Raw genomic sequence first — 16,841 nt, forward strand, 5'->3', positions numbered from 1 at the left:
CATACAAACTGTAACTAAAAATCCACACAACTTCCTTCTAGCCCTGATGCTGTTCCCTAGTTGGGTCATGAAACGTCTGCAAGAAAACCACCCAGCTCAGAGAGCCCCAAGGACCCCACAATCATTTTCCTCTTCCTCCTCTTCCTCCTCCTCCTTCCTCCTCCTCCTCCTCCTCCTCCTCCACAAGCCCCACTCCCTTCTAGCCCTGATGATGTTCCCTAGTTGGGTCATGAAACGTCTGCAAGGAAACCACCCAGCTCAGAGAGCACCCAAGGACCCCACAATCATTTTCCTCTTCCTCCTCTTCCTCCTCTTCCTCCTCCTCCTCCTCCTCCACAAGCCCCACTCCCTTCTAGCCCTGATGATGTTCCCTAGTTGGGTCATGAAACGTCTGCAAGGAAACCACCCAGCTCAGAGAGCACCAAAGGACCCCACAATCATTTTCCTCTTCCTCCTCTTCCTCTTCTTCCTCCTCCTCCTCCTCCTCCTCCACAAGCCCCCCTCCCTTCTAGCCCTGATGATGTTCCCTAGTTGGGTCATGAAACGTCTGCAAGGAAACCACCCAGCTCAGAGAGCCCCAAAGGACCCCACGGTTCAACCCTGAGCCCCCACTCTTCTGTACCTCATTCAGCGCGCACATCCGGGCGATGGAGCCAATGTTGTTGGTGATGGTGATCAAGGCCGCCCGGGCCAGGTCCTCCTTACTGGCGGCATCTCGCTTCTCTTTGCTCATCATGTTTCCAAAGCTGAGAGGGAAGAAGAAGGGGACACAAGGCAGCTTTTAAAGGACTGAGCCCCACCATGTCCAACGCGCGCAGAGAGCCAGACCGCCAGAGCCAGAGGAGAACCCCAGGCAAAGCTTTTGAAAGACTCGTTCATCAGAAGAAGCGGATCCAGCCAGGACGACGGCTAGAGCAGTGCGAGAACTGTGCTACTACACCTCCCTCCGCTCAAAATCAATCCAAAACGGGGACCTCCAACCTTGGCAACTTTAAGACTTGTTGTGATGACCCAGGGTGGGATATAAAATAAGCACAGTCACAAAAACAGCTGAAGCCCCTTTCATTCCTTCACTTTGGCTTCAAAGCTCCACATATCCTTGACTGAGACAAAAAAAACTCCCCCACAAACAGTTACAAGAAGGAGGAAACGCCGTTTAAACTAAAAATGCCTCTAATTTATAAAGAGCAAAAACAACACAAACCACACTGAAGCAATTACGGGAACCAGGCAAGATAAGGGCTTGAAGACGTCCACAGATATCGGAACACACACTGGGAAGGAGGCCAAACTCAGAGAGGAATGGACAAGACTAGAGATATTTCCACGTTTTGTTTCCAGCACTGGCCCATACGCATGTCCGCCCTTTGAAACAGTCCTCCCAGCTGCAGCCCATGAAGGGGATCAAGGCCCTTTCCTCCCCCATAGACCATGCCATTCATGTTTTTCCCTTATCCTCTCCTCCCTGCGTGCCCTAGGATGAAGAGGGGATGGGCCTGGGTCTTCCTCTGACTGCCCAGCCGGCCTCTGCCCTTCCCCAGCCTCCCCCACCACCTCTGGAGCCACATTTCCACTCCCTGTCCGCTGTTCCTCCTCTCCCTCGGAGAGTCTCCAAGACTTGTGGACTTCAACTCCCAGAATTCTCCAGCCAGCTTTCCTTGGGGAGGATTGCAGAGTTAGCTCTTCCCTGCATGCATTATTTTTCCCTGTACAAATATACTTTATTATATATTAAAATATATATTGTAATAAATTAGATTTGTTAATATTATACAGCAGAGGACTCCAAACTTGGACACTTTAAGACTCGTGGACTGGAGAATTCTGGGAGTTGAAGCCCACAAGTCTTAAAGTGGCCAAGGTTGGAGACCCCTGATCTAAAACCTTCGCTGCAAAGATTTCTGGGTAAAATGGCGGCACCACCACCAACAAACCCCAAAATTCAGGGGGAAAAAATATTAAAAAAAAATATAAGACTCTTCCTAACCTGAATTTGAGAAACAGAAAAAGGTCAGAGCTGAAGCCTGCAAAAAGGAAATGTCAGCAAGAGTCGAGACATATTTTTGTATACAGCTAGGCCTTGGACTTACAACCTTTCATTTTGTGACCGTTTGAAGTAACAACAGATCCTGTTAAATGTCTGTGGAGATTTTCAGTCCTCCAGGTCCTGGTTGTCCCAGAGGTGCTTTTTCAAGAGGCAACTGGACTTTCCGGCTTTTCTCTGAAGACGTTTCGCTTCTCATCCAAGAAGCTTCTTAGCTCCGACTGGATGGTGAGGAATGGAAGGATTTATTCTCTTTGCAGACCGCTGGTCATTTGCATCCTTTGAGAGGGTCGTTGAGGCTGCTTGGAGGTTTGTCTATGTCCTCGGTTGTCCCAGAGGTGCTTTATCCAGGAGGCAACTGGACTTTTGGGTTTTACTTTTGAAGACATTTCACTTCTCATCCAAGAAGCTTCTTCAGCTCTGACTGGATGGAACAGAAGGATTTATATTCCTTGCAGACAAAGCTGGTCATTTGCATCCTTTTAGTGGGTCGTTGAGGCCGCTTGGAGGTTTCTCTGTGTCCTCGTGGTCACCCGAGTTGTGCAAATGGGTGAGGAGCTTTCTTGGAACTATCGAAAGCACCATGTTGTGGAGCTGTTGGACACGGCCGTAGGCCCATTGGGGACGAGCCTGTGTTGCATCTGCGGACAGCTGGTCGTTTGCATCCTTTTAGAAGGCTGTTGAGGCCACTTGGAGGTTTGCCTGTGTCCTCAGGGTCACCTTCTTGGACCTGCTGAAAGGACGGTGTTGTGGAGCTGTGCTTGCTGCAGGACGTTTTTCTCTGCCTCGCGTCTCTTCCCTGGTGAACAACAGCCGTTGGGAGAGGAGTCTCTGTTGTGTCGGCATCTCACACCGAAGCGCCAACGGTTCCTCCAGTCTGCCATTTTTCTGGAAATCCACACATAGGCGTAGCTAAGTGTCTACTACTCAGGTGACTGAGGACACAGATAAACTTCCAAGCGGCCTCCACGACCCTCTAAAAGGATGCAAATGACCAGCTGTGTCTGCCAGGAGTAGAAATCCTTCCATTCTCCCACCATCCAGTCAGAGCTGAAGAAGCTTCTGGGATGAGAAACGAAACGTCTTCAAAGAAAAAAAAAACCCAGAAAGTCTAGGTGCCCCTTGGGAAAAAAAACCCAACTTTGGGTCTCTATGCCAGCAATCCCCATTTTTTGGCACCAGGGTTCAATTTCAAAGACCATTTTTCCACAGGGGTGTGTGTGTGTGTGTGTGTGTGTGTGTGTGTGTGTGTGTGTGTTTAACCTAGGTCCCATTCATGTGTAGATGAAGCTTCAATTGTTCACCCACCGCTCACTTCCAGCTCTGCGGCCTGGTTCCTAACCAGCTCCAGACTGGTACCAGTCTACGGCCCAGGGGTTCTCGGACACCCAATGTGGGTTTTACTAAGCCGCCAACCCAACGCTGACTTGTGGGGACGCTAGCCTAACCACCGACAAAGCTGGGCGTCCGGGTTTTGTGCTACACTCTCCCCTGAGAGCACGTCCGGGGAGGGGGGTGTTCTTACCTGGATGCGATGGTCCAACCGGGCAGCCCAAAGCGCTCGTAGTCCCCTCCGTAAATATCCCGCACGAGTTTGTCCACTTTGGTGCTGTCTCCGTGGGATGCCATTTCGAGGGCCTCTTCGAAGGTGGAGCAGCCGGTCAGGAGGCAGCAGAGGCCGAAAAAGGTGCCTCCTCCAAGGCTGGCAAAGAAGACAGGGTGTCAGGGGACAGCTGGGGTCCGGGGAAGAGCAGAAGAAGGAGAAACTGATGCCTTCAGCCCGCTTAGTCCTCGTTCGCTCATTTTGGATACCCCGCTAGCCGGCGTGCGTCTGCCAAGTCGGCTCTGCTTGGGGTTATGTCCATGGGAACAAACTGTTCTTGCAATTTCATCTCCAAACGAGGCCAGGAAATCATTCTAGACTCTTTAACCATTTCCATTTTTTAAATGCCCGTTTTCTGGGAAGTCAAGTTCCCATTACGGAAGAGATGGCTGATTCCTATGGGCACTCTTGATTGACAGGCCGCCTTGATTACATTTTGACAATTAAGCCAAAGCAGCAAGCGCACGCAAATGCTGCTTCCTCCTCCTCCTCCAATTTTCCCCACAACACAATCCTGTGAGGTCTGTCGGGCTGAGAGAGAGTGGCTCAAAGTCACCCAGCTGACCTTCATGCCTAAGGCGGGACTAGAACTCCCCGTCTCCTGGTGATTGGCCCAAAGTCACCCAGTTGGCTTTCATGTCAAAGGCGGGACTAGAACTCACCCTCTCCTGGTGATTGGCCCAAAGTCACCCAGCTGACCTTCATGCCTAAGGCAGGACTAGAACTCACCGTCCCCTGGTGATTGGCCTAAAGTCACCCAGCTGTCTTTCACACCTGAGGAGGAACTAGAACTCATACTACTGATTGGCCCAAAGTCACCCAGCCAGCTTTCATGCCTAAGGAGAACTAGAACTCACCGTCTCCTGGTGATTGGCCCAAAGTCACCCAGCTGGCTTTCATGCCTAAGGCAGGACTAGAACTCCCCATCACCCGGTGATTGGCCCAAAGTCACCTAGCTGGCTTTCATGCCTAAGGAGAACTAGAACTCCCCGTCACCTGGTGATTGGCCTAAAGTCACCCAGCTGGCTTTCATGCCTAAGGAGAACTAGAACTCACCGTCTCCTGGTGATTGGCCCAAAGTCACCCAGCTTTCATGCCTAAGGCAGAACTAGAACTCACCATCTCCTGGTGATTGGCCCAAAGTCATGCAGCTGGCTTTCGTGCTTAAGGTAAAACTAGAACTCACAAGTCTCCTGATGTACCAGCCATCATTCGTGCCTAAGGTGGGACTAGAACTCATTCTCTTCTAGAGATTGGCCTAAAGTTACCCAGCCAGCTTTCATGCCTGAGGTGGCACTAGACCTGGCTGCCATCTGCCTTTAAGCCTGGTGCCTTAACCACGAGGCCAAACTGACTACCAATTTATCAAGCCATCCCCGTCTGCACCCAAATCAGTGCACTTCCATTAAGCTACTGAAGGTTCTGCGCCCGGCATCAAACCTTCAGGGACACCCCTAGATGATCCAAGCTGAAAAGCCCGCTGGACTGAGCCTCACCTGGTACCTGTCACCCGCTTGTAATTGTCTTCGGAATAGACGGCCAGGATGCTGACCCCGGAGCCGATGTTCACCAGAAGGAGCGGGTAGGGATTCTCCAAGTTGAAAGGGACCTTCTGGCATTTCTCGGGATCCGTGGGGTTCTCAAAATAGTAGCACTCCGAGTGTCCGTTGAACCCCACCGAATCGATGTAGAGAACTCCCTTGATGAGGCAGTCGAGCTCGTCCATCTTACGCAGCTGAAGGTCCCCCACCTGTTTGGAGAGACAAGCTTTGAAGAGAGCCAGAGGGAAAGCTGGGGGGGATCTTTCTCTAATAAACAGATAGAACAGAATGTCAGAGTTAGAAGGGACCTTGGAGGTCTTCTAGTCCAACCCCCTGGCTCAAGGAGGAGATCCTATACCTGTGATGGCGAACCTGTGGCACGCAGAGCCATTTGTGCAGGCAAACTTACCTCACTGCGCATGCGCGCGCCTCACAGCTGATTTTCGGCCTCCCAGAGGCTTGAGGGAGGCTCCTGCAGGCTTTTCAGGCTGAAAACTAGGCCCATTTCATCACTTCCTGTTTTTCTGGACATACCGGAAGGGACGACACGGGCCTCGTTTTCAACCTGCAGAAGCCTCCCTCAAGCCTTTGGGAGGCCGAAAAAGGTCTCAAACCGGCTGAAAATCAGCTGTGAGGCGCAGTGCAGGTAAGGGGGCGGTGGAGGTGGGGAGTGGGGGATTGCGCACGCATGCGTAGGGGGTGTGGGGCGGGCGCTCATTGCCTTCTGGGTGCTGGGACGCAAGCGTGGGTATGCAAGCACACGCACAATTTTTAGCACCGGAGCCCAAAAAGGTTAGCCACCACTGCCCTGTACCATTTCAGAACAGGTGGATGTTCAATCTCTTCTTTAAAAACTTCCAGTGTTAGAGCACCCACAACTTCTGGTGGCAGGCTGTTCCCCTGGTTAATTGTCTGACTGTCAGGAAATTCCTCCTTAGTTCTAAGTTGCTTCTCTCCTGGATGAGTTTCCACCCGTTGCTTCTTGTCCTGCCTTCTGGGGCTTTGGAGAATAGCTTGACTTCCTCTTCTTTTGGGGCAGCCCGAGAGATCGGAAGACTCCTATCATGTCACTCCTAGATCTACCGGACGGATTCCAATCCTACAAATGCTCCAGTTCTACCAGCTTAGATAATAGTATCCCACTATTATCTCAGCTGATGGAAACTGTTATCATTCGTCTCTTTTCATTCGGTCATTCTGAACTACAGAGGCTGCTGATTCTGATCCGGTCTGCGGACAAATGTTTTTTTTATTGCCATCTGACGGAGCAAGGGAATACACACACAACCACATTAAATCTGTGCCTTCCAAGTCAGCAGAAGAGCCGAATCAAACGGAGGAGCTGCGTTCGAACCCCTGTGCGGTGTGTGCACTCTAGCTGCACGTATTCAAAAACATGAAGAATGGTTGCAAGGGTTTGGGTCTCCGGTCTAGAGAAGAAGAAAAAAGACTAGGAGGGACAGGATAGCGGTCTTCCAGTATTTGAGGGGCTGCCAGAAAGATGAAAGGGGTCAACTTATTCTCCAAAGCAACCCGAGGCAGGACAAGAAACAACGGACCGGAACTTCATCCAGGAGAGAGGCAACCTGGAACGGAAGGAGAAACTTCCTCACAGAAGGAGGACAATTGCAGGTATCCCATCGCTGGAGGTTTTAAGAAGAGACTGGACAGCCACTGGTCTGCAATGGTATCGGCTCTAGAGACTGGACTAGAAGACCTCTACGGTCCCTGCCCGCTCGATCCTGATTCTGATTCAACCCTCAACAGGTCCCAGACAGAACGGATTTCCGGGGGGAAAAAATGGCAGACTCCAGGAACCATTGGCGCTTCCGTTTGAGATCCAGATACAACACAGACTCGTCCCCGATAGCCTACGGCTGCGTCCAACAGTGAAGGGACACAGGACGGAAAACAACACGCAGAAAGCACAGCTCCACAACACACACACTCCTTTCAACAGTCCCAAGAAAGCCCCCCCACCCCTTTGCACGACTCAGGTGACCCCGAGGACACAGATAAGCCTCCAAGCGGCCTCAAGGGACTCTCTTCAAAGGATGCAAATGACCAGCGGTCTGCAAGGAGTAGAAATCCTTCCCTTCTGCCACCATTCAGTCAGAGCGGAAGAAGCTTCTGGGATGAGAAGTGAAATGTCTTCAAAAGAAAAACCAAAAAGTCCAGTTGCCTCCTGGAAAAAGCACCTCTGGGACAACCGAGGACACAGAGAAACCTCCAAGCGGCCTCAAGGGACTCTCTTCAAAGGATGCAAATGACCAGCGGCCTGCAAGGAATATAAATCCTTTCCTTCCTCCACCATTCAGTCAGAGCTGAAGAAGCTTCTGGGATGAGAAGCGAAACATCTTCAAAAGAAAAACCAAAAAGCCCAGTTGCCTCTTGAAAAAGCACCTTTGGGACAACCAGGACCTGGAGGGCTGAGAATCTCCAGAGGCAAATCCTGAAGAGGCATTATTTTTTTTTTAAAAAAGTGGGAAAATGGCAAAGAGGAAGTTTGGGGAAAATAAAGGTCCCTGATCCAATACTCGACCCTTCAAAGGATTTGGTGCTCCTTGATTCAAACTCAGCGCAGATTAGACGGAGAGGTTTTGTTGGGGGAAAAAATGTTGATTTCTATCCCACTCAAGTAACTCGAGGTGGAGAACATCTCCAACGCTCCTTCCTCCTCTTATTTTTCCCCACAACAACAACCTTGTGAGTTAGGTCAGGCTGAGAGAGAGGGAGAGAGAGAGAGAGAGAGAGAGGGAGAGGGAGAGAGAGGAGGGAGAGGAGAGAGGAGAGAGAGAGAGGGAGAGAGAGAGAGGGAGAGGGAGAGGAGGGAGAGAGGGAGAGAGGGAGAGAGAGAGAGGAGAGAGAGGGAGAGAGAGAGAGGGAGAGAGGGAGAGAGAGGGAGGGAGAGGGAGGGAGAGAGGGAGAGAGAGAGAGAGAGAGGGAGAGAGAGGGAGAGAAAGAAAGAAACCAGCCCAAAGTCACCCAGCTGGTTTTCATCCTTAAAATGGGACTAGAATTCCCTGCCTCCTGGTTTTTTAGCCTGGTGCCTTAAGGAGAATACACCAATGTTTTGACATCAGGCTGAACCACTATTCCTATCTAAGGAATTACGAGTTGACTTCTCCAGTCTTGTGGCCAGCAGATGTAGGAAGAAGATCTTCAGAGATTCAGAAACCATTTACTGGAAATAAAAACAATGGACCTGTAACATTTGGGCCCACACTGGAAAATTAATCTATGGCTTGAAATATACATTTATTTTGCTTCTTCTTTATGGACTAAACCAGAGGTCTCCAAACTTGGCCACTTGAAGACTTGTGACTTCAACTCCCAGAATCCCTCAGCAGCTGGCTGGGGGATTCTGGGAGTTGAAGTCCACGAGTCTTCAAGTGGCCAAGTTTGGAGACCTCTGGACTAAACTTCCTCTGAGACAACCAGAATTAATCAAAAGTCTCTGGTTACAGTTAGTCCTCAACTAATTGAGCCTCGCTAACTGGGGAGAGTTATTCAAACGATCCCCTTTCTCGCCGCAGTTCTTAACTGAATCACGCCAGTGCATTAAGTTAGCGATACGGTCAGTAAGTGAATCCGGCTTCCCCATTGACCTGGCTGGTCAGAAGGCTGCAACATGGGATTTACGTGACCTCGGGACACAGCGCCGGTCGTTAAGTGTGAACCAGTTGCCAAGGACCTGAATTTTGACCTCCAACGGTCGTTAAGTGTGATAAACTTGTCTCATAAGCCACTTTTTCCCACGCGAATGGGAATGTCCACTAAACGAATGGTTAAAATTTGAGGACTCCCTGTGTTAGGGGTGGAGGGGGGGTTTAACTGGGCTTAAGGAAAGGGCACAGATTTGCAAGGTAATGGCCAGATACCCCAAACCTCCAGTCCAAAAATAACGGCATAAACAGCTACTCCCCAGAAAGATTACGAGGCAGAGTGAAGCCATCAGCCCAGCAGGGCAATAAGACAGTCGAGAGTATTGTCTCCAATTTTCTTGAAGAGGGTAAGCTTGAGGTTTCACAACTAACCCAATATATCTTCTGAAAAGAGGGTGATCCACCCGGATCACAAGGTTACGTGGGTTTGAGGGGATCACAACAGAAGCTATCAGCGAATTACAGCTCCTGTAGTCCTCGGCGTTCCGTCTTAGGCCCAGGACTCTTCAATATCTTCATTTACAACTTAGGTGAGGGAATAGGAGAACTTGCCAAATTTGAAGATGATATTGAGCTGGCAGGAATAGCTAACACCCAAGAAGACAGGCTCAAGATCCAGATGGATCTTGACAGACTAGAACACGGGGCCCTATCTCACAAAATGAAATTCAATGTAGAGAAAAGTCAGTCCTACACTTAGGCAAGAAAAACCCAAAGGAGACCTATGATAGACTGGGTGAAACCAGGCTCAATAGCAGGAACTGGGAGGGGGATCTTGGAGTCTGAGTGGACAACCAGCTAAATAGGAGCCAGCCGTGCGCAGCCGCCGCCAAAAAAGCCAACGCAATCCAAAGTTGCATCCACAGAGGGATACAATCCACATCAAGGGAGGTACTAATAGCAATATTACCTAGACTTTATAGTACTTTGCAGCTCTCGCTCAGCAGTTCACAGAGTCAGCCTCTTTGCCTCCAACAATCTAGGTCCTCATTTGACCCACCTCGGAAGGAGGGAAGGCTGAGTCAACCTTGAGCCTGCTGGGATTCAAACTGCCAAATTGCAGGCTGCAGGAGAAGTAGCTTGCAGTACTGCACTCTAACCACTGCGCCACAGAGGCTCCTAATACTACCCTGTAAAGCCTTAGTAAGGCCACACCTAGAGTCCTGCATCCAGTTTTGGTCACCACACTATAAAAAAAGATGTTGAGACTCTAGAAAAAGTGCAGAGAAGAGCAACCAGGATGATTAAGGGACTGGAGGCTAAAACATACAACGAACAGTTGCAGGAACTGGGCCTGGCTGGTCTAGGGAAGAAGAGAAGGACCAGGGGAGACAGGAGAGCAGCCTTCCAATATTTGGGGAGGGGCTCCCCCAGAAAGGAGGAAGAGGTCAAGCTATTTTCCAAAGCCCCTGAAGGCCAGACAAGGAACAATGGATGGGAACTGAACAAGGAGAGATTCAACCTGGAAATAAGGAGAAACTTTCTGACAACTAGAACCATCAACCCGTGGAACAGAAGTTGTGGGAGCTTCATCCCTGAAGGCTTTCAAGAAGAGCCTGGACTGCCATCGGTCAGATAGGGTGTAGAGGGTCTCCCGCTTGGGCAGGGGGTTGGACTAGATGACCTCCAAGGTCCCTTCCCACTCGGATTATCTGTTATCTGATGTACAACGGTTCGCCCAGCGACCGCCTGAAGTTCCAATGGCACTAAAAAAAACAGGAACTAAGGACCGTTTTTCACGCTTACGACCCTTGCACTATTCCCCGCGGTCACGTGATGAAAATTCAGGCGCTCAGCGAGTGACTTCTACTGACGGCCTTGGCTCAACCCTCATCCTAGCTTATCAATGATGAAAGATTCACTGAAGAACGGGCGGCAAGGAGGGGTCGTAAAAGAGGGCAAAACTCCCTGTCACAAATGCCTGGCTTCTCAAGAGAAATTTTGGGGCTCTGTTGTGGTTGTTAAGTCAAGGACTACTGGTGCAGGTGGTCCTCAGCTTACAACAGTTCATTTAGTGACCGAAGTTACGACGCCACTGAAAAATAAAACAGGACTTAGGAGCGCTTTTCACGCTTACGACCGCTGCAGCCTCCCCTCCTGGTCACAGGATCAAAATTCAGACGCTTGGCAACTGACTCGCACTTACGACCTTTGCTTTGTCCCAAGGCGGACAACGGGGGAAAAAGCCCAGATTCACTTTAACAACCAAGTTGCTAGTGTCAACCAAGGCCTTGGCTTAGTTATTGGAGACCTCCGAAGTTCTTCCGGACCTTCTTTTTTTTGGGGGGGGGGGAAGAAAGGGGGAGCTTTGAGGGGGGTCCCAAAGATGCCAACCTTGCAAAGCCAAATGTCCAATCATAAAATATTTCTATGATCTTTTTAGAGTTGCCAACAGAAAGGGAGCAGTGCCACAGCTTGCAAAACCGAAAGTGCATTCCACACATGTTTTCAGAGATTGTAACCAGGTGACTGAAGTTTCTGCCCAGCAAATCTCTAACTGGAGAGCCTGATTGATGACTCTGGGCTATGGAGGTGTCCCATTGGAGAATATGAATTAGGACACACCCAGGAGGTACAGGGGGTGGGGAAACCAGGGTCAAGGGTGACAATGAATGATGTGTCTCAGAGCCGGCTACACCCAGGCAGTGCCGGACATGTTAACTCCCAATAAATCCTTTGGAAGTTTTGGAAGTTTGGCTCGAGACTCAGGATTTAATCGGGGGGAACTACCGGAATCCTGACACCTAGCTTATCAATAGCAGTGATTCCCTTAGCAAGGAAAGGCCATAAAACAGGGACAAAACTCCCTTAACCAATTTTTTTTTTTTCATCCGTATTAAAATTTTCCATCCGCACAAATCCTGGGGCTCCCTTGTAGGTTGTTAAGTCGAGGACCACTGACGTTAAACACGCACGTTTTTCAGTATCTTTGTTTCTTTCGAAACAAAGGGCCGAACCGGGGCCCGTTTGCCGCTTTTTGGAGGGGGGGGGGTAAGAAGCCAAAAAAATTGCCTACTGTGCGGAAGTCCTGCTCAAATTTATACGCTCCGCCTCCAGTGGCACACAAGGTGGTGTGGAGGCTCGAGAAATGTTTCTCGCTGCCCATCTGGATAAAAGCGGGCATGTCGTGCGTGGGGAAGCGAATAAAGTGCAGATTGCCTTTGCGTCCACACAGCGTCAGGTCTCTGACTCCAGGTGGACGTCGCGAAGGCCGGTGGAGCCGTAGGCCGTGTTGGAGGTCAGGTATTTGCGGATGCTTTTCAGGCTCTCCACTTCCTCCTCCTCCTCCTCCGTGGTGATGTCTTTGGGCTCGAAATAAACCAGCTTCACCAAAGTCCCGCCAATGTCCAAGCCGAACCAAGGGAAAGCTGAAGAAGGAAGGGGAGGGGTGGGAAATAAAATACATGGTGTCAGGATTCCGGCAGTGACCCCCGTTTAAATCACGAGTCTCGAGCCAAACTTCCAAAACTTAAAAAGGATTTATGGAGAGTTAAAAGGTCCGGCATTGCCCGGGTGCAGCCGACTCCGAGGCACATCATTCATTGTCACCTCACCCTTAATCCTGGTTTCCCCCCCTGCACCCCCTGGATGTATCATAATTTATTCTCCAATGGGACACCTCCATTGCTCAGAGTCATCAATCAGGCTCTCCAGTTAGAATTTTGCAAGACAGACACTTCAATCACCTAGTTGCTATCTTTGAAAACATTTATGGAATGCGCTTTCGGTTTGCAAGTTGCCGCACTGCTCTTTCAAACCTCCCCCCCACCACTTCCTCTTTCCGTTGGCAACTCTAAAAAGACCATAGAAATGTTTTTATGAGTGGACCCCTGGATTTAAAACATGGCACCGGGAGGTCCTCGGCCAAATTTCTGTTGCGAAGCGAGGCAGCGGCTAAGGGAGTCTCGCTCCATTTTGTGACCTTTTTGGCCACTGGGGTTGAGTGAATTGCTGCAGTTGTTAGCAATACGGACGTTAAGTGGACCTGGCTTCCCCATGGACTATGCTCGTCAGGAGGTTGCAAAAGGGGATCACGTGACCCCAAAACACTGTCGCCATCATAATAGGAGTCAGTTGCCAAGGGCCTGAATTTTGATCAGATAGAAATGCTTAAAAATTTGATAGAGATAAGAGATAGACGATAGATGATAGATAGATAGATAGATAGATATAGACAGGTAGGTAGGTAGGTAGGTAGATAGGTAAGATAGATGATAGATAAGATAGAGATATAGATGATAGATAAGATAGATAAGATAGATGATAGATGATAGATAGGTAAGATAGATGATAGATAAGATATAGATAGATGATTGATAGATGATAGATAGATAGATAGATAAAGATAGATGATAGATATATGATAGATAGGTAGATAGATAAGATAGATGATAGGTAAGATAGATGATAGATAAGATAGAGATAGATAGATGATAGATAGATAAGATAGATTATAGATAGATAAGATAGATGATTGATAGATAGATAGATAAGATAGATGATTGATAGATAAGATAGATGATTGATAGATAATACATAAGATGATAGGTAGGTAGATAAAAATGACAGATAGCTAGGTAGATAAATGACAGATAGACAGACAGATGAGGTAGGTAGGTAGATAATAGGTAGGTAGATAATAAGATAAAACGGATTGATAAATACAGGGAAAGACATAGATGATGGATGGATGGAAGATGGATACATGATGAATACATAGAAACGGATGGATGGATGGAGATGGAGAGAAAGAGAGATACTCCCAATTAATACTCCATGAACCGAAAAAAAAAGTCTAAAAACAAGTCTACTAGCCAGGCCAAGAAAATATATCTGGGCAAATCTTGTATCCACACATATACATGGCTACCCTATATTACTCCCCTCTGGGATCAATATTGCACTTTGAAAAAAGCAAAAAAGGCCCACACGCTCATCAGCTAAAGAAAATAAAGGTACAAAATAAAAGGAGGAGCTCTTACTCTGGCATCGAACTCATCAGCCTCGGGATGGGAAGAGAGCGAGTCTACCTTGCAGGGTTGTTGTGAGTTCTAATAACCCTATCACCCCACCAAGACTTCTGTACCCCGAGGCTCTGCTCCTGAGGCTGCAGAAGGCCGGGGGAATCCCCTTAAAGGCGCCCTAAATTTTTCCATTGAACCCCATTACTGAGCTGCAGCTTTAAAGAAAAAATTTTTTTTTAAAAAAAGCAGGACGGCCCCGCCCCTTCCCTTTGGGCCCCGCCCACCCGAGCGCTCCCGCCCGCGCCCTCTAGCGGCCACTCACGGGGGCGGCTCTTGCGGTGGGAATCGAGGCGCGGCCGGGGGGCGGGGCCAACGCGCTCTTTCTCGCGGCTCGCCGTGGCCTCCGCCCTGCTCGGCCCGCCTCCGCGCCGACGGCCGCCTGAGGCCGATATCCGCCGCCGCCGTTCCTCCGAGGATCCTCCGGCTTCGCTTCCCGTCTCCATGGCGGGCGGCGGCGGCGGCGGCGGCTCCTCGTCAGCTTGCCACTTGCCACTTCCATTCTGCTGCGGCTCCATACGCCGCGGCGACAGCAGCCAAAGCGGGCACTGCGCCTGCGCCGAAAGTCTTTTCCTCGCCTTTGCCTTTCCTCCCTCAGAGTACGGGGCCTTCCAAAAAAAAAAAAAAAGGCCAATCGGAAGCATTCGCCTTTTGCGGCGACAGATAATCCAGCCAATAAGAATGAAGCGAAGCGTGCGGGGCTGGGATGAAAGGGGAAGCCTTCCAATGAGCATCCGTCTGCCTTGGATGAGCAACAAAAGGCCAAAAAAAAAAAATGCCTCGCGCGCAAAAAATGTGGTACTGAGGGTCAGGCCCGAAGGGGCGGGACGAATAACGGAATCGCCGTAGCCAACCTGCTGTTTCCGCAGGGGAGATTGACAGTCGGCCTGCCCAATGAAAAAAAAAGGAATGGTGCTAGGGGCTGGACTTGAGAAGATGGCCAGGCCCGGGTCTCCATGACTACCTAGCAGGGAGGGAATTTGCTGTAAGAAATAAATGCAAGCATATTAATCGATGTGCAAGTATAAGCTCCTTCTATGTGTGTGCCATTTAGTTTGGGCTTCTTTATATTTAATACAAATCCCATCTTTTTCATTCTGCTCCTAGATTTTTATTACTAGACTTGGCAGATCCTTTGCATTTTAACCTGTCAAAATATATGGTGATAACTTTGTCATTTTTTTCTGTGAGCATACTGGACTGCATTAAAAATGAAATCCTCTTGCCTGAGAAAGTGTATATTTACATAAACACATAACACACACATGCACATGCTATGCACATACATATTATACAGTACCTACACCATATATAGTGCATATATGTGTATGAATATACCCACACACATATATACACATACATGTACACACACACATACATAAGTGTATATCCAAACACATACATACCCACATGACACATATGCTATATACATACATACTTAACACCATATATATGTATATGTAGATATATGTATATATGTTATTTGGCCCCATGGAAAAGAAAACCTAAACAATTTCCTAACACACCTAAACAGCACACACCCCAAAATCAAATTCACCATGGAAACGAAAACAAACAAACAACTACCATTCCTAGATGTACTAATCTATAAAAAAAACCAGATGGCACACTAGGACACACCATATACCAGAAGAAAACACACACTAACTGCTACCTCAACGCCCAATCCCACCACCACCCAGCACAGATAAACTCCGTGGCCAAAACACTAATTACTAGAACCAAACACCTGGCAGACAAGACACACATAAAGACTGAACTATGCACCCTGACTAAAGTACTGACAGCCAACGGCTTCCACAAAAGCAAAATCACCGGCTTGATCCACAAAAACACACTGAGACATAATGGAGACCTAGAAGATGAACAGACCTATGGAACAGCTGTCCTGCCCTACATAAGAGGTACTACAGACAAAATCAGTAAGATACTGCACAGGCACCACATCAAGACTGCCTTCAAAACAGACAGAAAAATAGCAGCCATCCTTAGAAACCCCAAAGATAAAATTGACCTGGAAAACCAAGGCATATACAAAGTCCCCTGTGCATCATGCCTGGGCACATACATTGGACAGACCAATAGAAGAATAAGTACACGCCTGGATGAACACAAAAATGCAGTCAAAAAGCTGGAACACACTTCCTCACTAGTCCAACACATGAAAGCCACAGGTCATAGCATCAATTTCAATGGCACCAAAACCCTAGCCACTATAGAAAACCCCAGCCACAGAATCATCAGAGAAGCCATAGAGATTGAAAAAAGACCTGAAAGCATGAATAGAAGAGAGGATTCCACCAGACTGTCAATTATCTGGAAGCCTGCACTCACAAACAAAAAAATCTCCACACCACAAACCAGGCAAACACCTGGGCACAAACAGATCCCCCCTGATACCTCCAGCTCAAACACACCCCAACCAGGCACCCAGACCTAGCTTCCTAACAAATGATAGCCGTCCATTTACTAGGAGCCAAGCTGCACTAAAAGCCTCCAATACAGGAACACAATGTTGCCAGACAATCAAGACACAAAAAAAGCCACAAAACAAATAGAAGATATTAGAAACACCAATCAAGCAGAACACAGCAAACTCCAAGACCAATAAACACAGACCAAGACTCCCAACAGCAGTAGGCTAGCCCCAAATTTAAAACTGAAATGGCTGTGAAAGTCTGACTCACAGATGAACACAATACAGAAGCCTGATGATGGCAGATGAGATTCTGCGGAAACGTTGCTACAACTTTAAAAGCACAACTATAATGACGTGGGAAAATAACCAAACAAAGCTGAATACCATACATATATGTACAAATATACACCTCAGAAAAATATATATATATATACACATATATACACATACATGTACATACATACATGTGTATATCTACCCACATACATACCCACATAAGACACATACACATGCTATATACATACATA

At 48.5% G+C, this 16,841-nt stretch overlaps 2 protein-coding genes across 3 annotated transcripts in view; one reads left to right on the forward strand and one right to left on the reverse strand.

Annotated features, from left to right (window-relative positions):
• Positions 1-14,696, reverse strand: part of PANK2 (pantothenate kinase 2) — a 19,202-nt gene extending 4,506 nt beyond the window's left edge. Inside the window, exons 1-5 of one of the 2 annotated variants that reach the window (XM_087935673.1) lie at positions 14,140-14,696; positions 11,870-12,221; positions 5,144-5,397; positions 3,570-3,746; positions 623-746 (exon numbers count right to left, since the gene is read on the reverse strand). In XM_087935673.1, coding sequence (XP_087791799.1) covers positions 623-746; positions 3,570-3,746; positions 5,144-5,397; positions 11,870-11,977 — 663 coding nt within the window. In that variant the 5' untranslated portion in view covers positions 11,978-12,221; positions 14,140-14,696. The remainder of the gene's footprint in view (positions 1-622; positions 747-3,569; positions 3,747-5,143; positions 5,398-11,869; positions 12,222-14,139) is intronic. The other variant, XM_087935672.1, reaches the window with a different exon arrangement.
• The window catches only part of ADRA1D (adrenoceptor alpha 1D), a 288,706-nt gene that overhangs the window by 249,931 nt on the left and 21,934 nt on the right, over positions 1-16,841 (forward strand). The window lies entirely within an intron of this gene.

The sequence above is a fragment of the Pseudonaja textilis genome, chromosome 6, assembly GCF_049901715.1.
Source record: "Pseudonaja textilis isolate UNSWEBS1 chromosome 6, rPseTex1.2, whole genome shotgun sequence".
NCBI lineage: Eukaryota > Metazoa > Chordata > Lepidosauria > Squamata > Elapidae > Pseudonaja > Pseudonaja textilis.